The following is a 5,927-nucleotide window of genomic DNA, read 5'->3' on the forward strand; positions in this document are numbered from 1 at the left end:
CCCCCCCCCCCCGTTTTTTTTTAGTGTTTATTTTTGACCGCATCAGGTCTTGGTTGTGGAACACAGACTCCTTCCTTGAGTTATGTGGCCTGCCTCTCTAGTTGAGGCACATGGGCTCAGTCGCTGCTTTTCCTTGGCTTCCTTGGCGCTTCTGTTGTGATTGATTCTGCTGTGAACATGGGTGCAAAAGTATGTTTGAGTTTGAGTCCTGCTTTTAATTATTTTGGATCTATACCTAGAAGCAGGATTGCTGGATCATATGGTAGCTCTATTTTTTGAGGAACTTCCACACATTTGCCACAGTGGCTGCTCCAACATTCCCATCAGCAACGCATATGTGGGATCTTCCCAAACCAGGACTTAAACCTGTGTGCCCTGTATTGGGAGGTGGATACTTAACCACTGAACCACCTAGGAAGTCCCAAACTGGCCTTTGAGTCCACAGCATAGGATTTTACTGATTTCCTTGGCTCCTGAGGAAGTGATTTGGGGTTTGCCAAAGGTGGGTTTTCCTAGACCCCAGGGAGGTGGGGGAGGGGAGGGTTGGTGAAGGCCACTGCCTGGTGTGGTCACATGACCCCATACTTCCTGGGTGGGAAGCAACTTCGTTAATAGTTTTTAACAATATATTAGTTTAATTTTTACAATAATTTAAGTTTTTCAGCCACAGATGCGCTAATTACTGTAATTTTCTCCCCTTGTCACTCTTTTTTTTTGCTGTGCTGGGTCTTCGTTGCTGCACGCTGGCTTTCTCTAGTTGCTTCTCGTGGTCTTCTCACTGTGGTGGCATCTCTTGCTGGGGAGCACAGGTTCCAGCGCAGGCTCAGTAGTTGGTGCACCAGCTTAGTTGCCCCACACATGTGGGATCCTCCCAGACCAGGACCTTGCATTAAGAGGTAGATTCCTAATCACTGGACCACCCAGGAAGCCCTCGTCACTCCCTTCCAAAGTACTTTCCCTAAGTCTGTTGGGAACCTGGCACTTTGAGGCCCGGGGCAGGGGCAGAGGGTGACTGTGATGAAGATAGTCACAGCCTTCAAGGAGCTTTGCGTCACCTCCTTCTGTGTTTGAGCTGAGTACAGGAGCCCAGGGTCACTCCAGAAAAGGTCCCTAATGCAGTTCCCTGTCCTGGTTCAGTTCACCTGGCTCCAGCATGACCAAAAAAGATGGGTTTCAGGGCCAGTGGCCACTTTAGTGGAACAGGGACACAGACCACAAGACTGTGAGACCACCTTGGCCCCGGGAGTGGAGGCCTCTTTGTGGGGCCCAGGAAGTTGCTGGAGCAGGAGGGGTTCCTTCCCCTCAGCTGGAGGCCTTGGCCTATCTGGTCTCCTCTACCCCAAGAGATACAAAGCTACTGGTTTAAGAAAAACTTTATAAAACTTTATCATTATAAAAGAAACGTGTATTTATTTTTGTTTTTGAAAAGTACAGAAAACTATGAAGAAAAATAAAATTAAAAAAAAAATACCTGTTGGGCCACCATCCAAAGAAAGGCCATGATTGGCCTTTCTCATACATCATCTTTAATGCTTTCCAGCAGGTATCTTGTCTTGGAGTTATAAAAATTGTATGTTAAATCCATCAAAAGTACCTCTCTAACATGTGAAAAGTTACAAACTTGTGGGGCCCTGGAGGCATGAGGCTGAAGGAAGAAAGCAGCCCCAGCACATGTGCCCTGCGATGCCTTCCTACCAAACGCCCAGAAGAGGCAGGTATGGAGTTGGGAAGTCGGCTGGTGATTGCCAGGAAAGGGGGTCATGGGGGATGGGGAGCAGTGGGGTTACTCTCTCAGATGAGGAAGAGGCTCTAAAACTGATTGTGTGTTAACTCAGTGACACTTAAGTCAGTCGAGCCACTGACTTGTGCGGTGGAAGTTGGTGAACCTATTTCAGTAAAAGCTGTTATGTAGGAAGCACAAATCAGAACTACCATGAGATGCCACCTCACACCCACTATAGGGCTATTATTGAAAAACACGGAAAACAAAAGTGTTGGCAGGGATGCAGAGAAAAGAGAACTCTTGTGCATTGTTGATGGGAGTGTAAATTGGTGCGGCCACTATGGCAGTGTGGAAGTTTCTCAGAAAATTAAAAATAGAGCTACCATATGATCCAGCAATTCCATTTCTAAGTATATATCCACAATAATTAAAAGCAGGGACTCAGACATATTTTTACACCTATGTTCACGGCAGCTAGAAGGTGAAACCTACCCGTCAACCATGGATCGGTAACAGAATGTGGTCAACCGTGGATCAGTAACAGAATGCGGCCTCTACATACAAGGGAAAATGAAGGAAATCCTGACACATGCTGCGATGTGGATGAGCCACAAGGATATTATGCCAAGTGGAATAAGCCAGCTGCTAAAAGAAGTATCATGTGGTTCCACCTATACGAGGCCCTGGATCAGTCAGATTCATGGAGAGACAGCAGAAGGGCAGCGTGGGAGTTGTGGTTTAATGGGGACAGAGTTTTAGTTTTGCAGGACAAAGAAGTTCTGGAGATTGGTTGCCCAACAGTGTGAGTGTACTTAACCTTACCGAACTATATACTTAAACTGGTTAAGAGACTAAATTTCCTGTTAATGTATTTTACCATAATTTAGAAAAGATCAATAAACCAAGTGCTAGCATTTCCCTGGCCACACGTCCCTCCCTGCAGACAGCAACCACCTCACTCCTAAACCCTCCATCATCTCCATGACGACATGTGTGTGTGTGTGTGTGTGTGTGTGTGTGTATGTGTAAGACACTTACTTGGCTCTGTGTGCTTCTGATTATGTATATGTCTCTTTCTCTGCTCTTGTAAGGGGTCTTCTGCTCTCACCAGACAGTACTGCTTTGAACATTGTTGTGCAACCCTGACTTTGGGAGGAGTCTCCAGACTTTGGGGGTTCCATGCCTGAGGTTCCTGTAATCCCAGGTTCCTTTGAAACTGGCTTTGTGATGGTGTGGGGTCTGTCCTATGGGTTCTTCGTGGGGGCCCCAGGATGCCTTTGATGACTGTTTCCTGGGTGCTGCCGGGGCTGATTCAGATGAGGAGAGGGGAGACCAACTGGCTGGAAGCAAGATAATCAGCCCCTGACCCCGAAGCAGCAGGCGCCTGGCAGGCCATGCTGTGCACTGGCCAATCCCATTAGTTCCACGAATCCTACTGGATTCAGAGGGTTCCCAATCATGTAGTAAAATTGGCTCCTTTTCTTCCTGGAGCCGCTCTCCTGCTAAGTCTCAGGTCTTGCATCTGCTCAGAAGCATTCTGTGCGTGTAGAAGCAAGCGTTTAACTCTTACAGAAACACACTGAAGATGGCCAGCTGCAAACACTGTTCTATGCTTGACTTTTTCACTTTACTTTGAAGGCTTTTCCATTATCAGCCTGCTCTCAGATTTGTTTTTTAATATGGACTCCTTTTACTGTGTTCTCTTACTGTTCATTTCTCACCTTCAACAAAATGAAAAAATATAGTCCCTTAGTAAGGCTCAAAGGATCCCAGTTAGCTATTGTTGTCGTTTTTAATTTGCCTTTGTGTACAGGGTTCAAGTTGGCTGGTGATGCTGAGATGATTCAAGGTAACCCTCTAAGTGTGTTCTTTCCTTAGTTGGGTTACTTTTGACCCAGAAACACAGCAGGCTGCCTGCAGTGGGCACTGGGGTAACCAGGCTTGGTGGCCATGGCCCCTGGCTTCTGAAGCAGTAGTCTCTGTCAGCTGGGGGACTAGCTGGATCTGGGGGTCTAGGCAGGGTGGAGGGCACCCCAGCTGAGGGTGTGGGTGCTGACCACGGGGTGGGTCCTCTGAGTGAGCGGCTCTTGTAGGTCTGTGTGGATCTTGTACTTGTCCCCATCCCTGCACTGGACCTGTTTCTCTGGGTGTTGCAGTCTGTCCTCTCCTGAGGGTAAAGAGGTTTGACTTCTGAAGCAGAAGTAGTGGTGAGCCCAGGATGGCATGCCTTCGGGGCTGGCTCCCAGCCTGCTGTGTGAGAGGGCCCCTGGGAGGGTTGGTTCGTGATGATGGACAGGAGTCCACAGGAAGCCCTGGGGGCTCCAGGCGGCCACAGCGGGTGATCGCCTGGTCCACACCCCCTCAACCGGGCCGTCCTGACTGCCCCTGTCCACTGACTGTTGCTCTCTGTCCTGTCTGGGCTGAGCCAGGAGCCTGGAGGGACCTGTGGCACACGCACCAGTCAGTGGGGATGGCCTTGCCCATCATGTCTGTGGGAGGAGCCAGGGAAGCCTTCCTCCAGGGTGGGTGCTAGCTCAGCCAGAGAGGTGAAGGCCAGGGAGCTGGGAAGGGCTGGGTGAGCAATCAGGTGAGGGTGGGGCCTGCCCACTGACATGCCCCCGAGATGGAACAATCTGTTCAACTGATGCTTTCCTGTTGGGCCTGTCTTGTCACTGCACTTGGGGTCACTGCACTTGGGGTGGCCACAGTCTGCCAGGCAAGCAGAGCACTGCACTCAGGTAGATCAGGGTTTGGGCAAGAATGCTCCGTAATCCCGACCTTGTCCCTGCGTCTGGCTCTCAGTGCTGCAGAGGGACTCAGTGGCCAGAAAGCTCCACTTGGATTCCGACAGCAAGGCCTTACCCCCAGAACCCCCTCTGTGGGTCACCAGGGTGTACAGACCCCGCCCCACCCTCCACGAGCTCCTCTCCCGCTGCCTGGCTGACTGGCTCGATTATGAACTTGAGAGCACAAAGGAGATCCCAGGCCAGGATGGCTCCTCTGAGACTGAGGTCATGCCTCATAGGTTTGCTTGTCTGCTAAGGAACTGAGTCCCACCTGGAGCCTGTCTCCTTTCTGAGTTAAAAAACCAAATGGGGAGACTCCAGCAACGCCCCAGAGGAAGACCGTCTCTTCCAGGTTCATTGATGTCGGTGGTTCAGCTCATTAACTACCTAGAAAGGCTGCCCTGCTAACTGGACCCTGTAGCCAGTGCCTGGGAGTGTCCCATCCCCAGGGGACGGCTGTTTCCCACACACACAGTTTCATGGGGGCCTGTGACTTCATTGAGGGGCTTCCCCGAGCCCAGCTTAGTTACAGTTAACTATTCCAGGATAAAGAGCCCCCCTGCCTAACTCCCGGAGCCTGGTGGCGCCTCCTCACCCTCCCCCTGCAGCCTCAGGAGAGCATCAGGCCCACTGTCCATCCACCTGGAAGGAAGCTCTGCCTCCTGAGTGTGCGCACTTATTTGCTTGGGTAGCTTTTCCCACCACATCCCCGGGGAGCATGACCAGAGGGGCACCAGCGGTCAGCTCCCCATCGCCCCTCCATCCTCCCAGAGCTCTGCCTGACAGTCGGCCTCTGCTGCCCTGAACACACAACTGTTTCCCGCTTCAAAGGAAACACTGACCATGGAGATTCTGGGGTGACCTCACTCCACACGCCTTCCCTGGTCCTGATGTGCACGGTCGCTGACTGGGAAGCTGAGCCCTATTCCCAGTGGCCTTTGGGTATGTGCGGGGTGGTGGGAGGCTTGCCTCTGTATCTCTGGGTCACAGAGCAGCCACCAGTGCTTAACTGTCCCCCTTTTCTCCTCATCTCTCCTTCCTAAGGGTGAGCCTGTCGGCCACAGACTGTTACATTGTACACGAGATCTACAACGGGGAGAACGCCCAAGACCAGTTTGAGTATGAGCTGGAGCAGGCCCTGGAAGCCCAGTACAAGTACATCGTGATCGAGCCCACCCGCATCGGCGACGAGACGGCCCGCTGGATCACCGTGGGCAACTGCCTGCACAAGACCACCGTGCTGGCGGGCACCGCCTGCCTCTTCACCCCGCTGGCGCTGCCCCTGGATTACTCCCACTACATCTCCCTGCCCGCAGGCGTGCTGAGCCTGGCCTGCTGCACCCTCTACGGCATCTCCTGGCAGTTCGACCCCTGCTGCAAGTACCAGGTGGAGTACGACGCCTACAGACTGTCCCGCC

At 51.9% G+C, this 5,927-nt stretch overlaps 1 protein-coding gene across 1 annotated transcript in view; it reads left to right on the plus strand.

The window, feature by feature from the left end:
* The window catches only part of TMEM11 (transmembrane protein 11), a 9,525-nt gene that overhangs the window by 3,070 nt on the left and 528 nt on the right, over positions 1-5,927 (plus strand). The window contains exon 2 of the mRNA XM_010842863.1: positions 5,554-5,925. Within this exon, the coding sequence (XP_010841165.1) occupies positions 5,554-5,925 (372 nt within the window). The remainder of the gene's footprint in view (positions 1-5,553; positions 5,926-5,927) is intronic.

The sequence above is a fragment of the Bison bison genome, unplaced genomic scaffold (assembly GCF_000754665.1).
Source record: "Bison bison bison isolate TAMUID 2011002044 unplaced genomic scaffold, Bison_UMD1.0 scf7180017864180, whole genome shotgun sequence".
Taxonomy (NCBI): domain Eukaryota; kingdom Metazoa; phylum Chordata; class Mammalia; order Artiodactyla; family Bovidae; genus Bison; species Bison bison.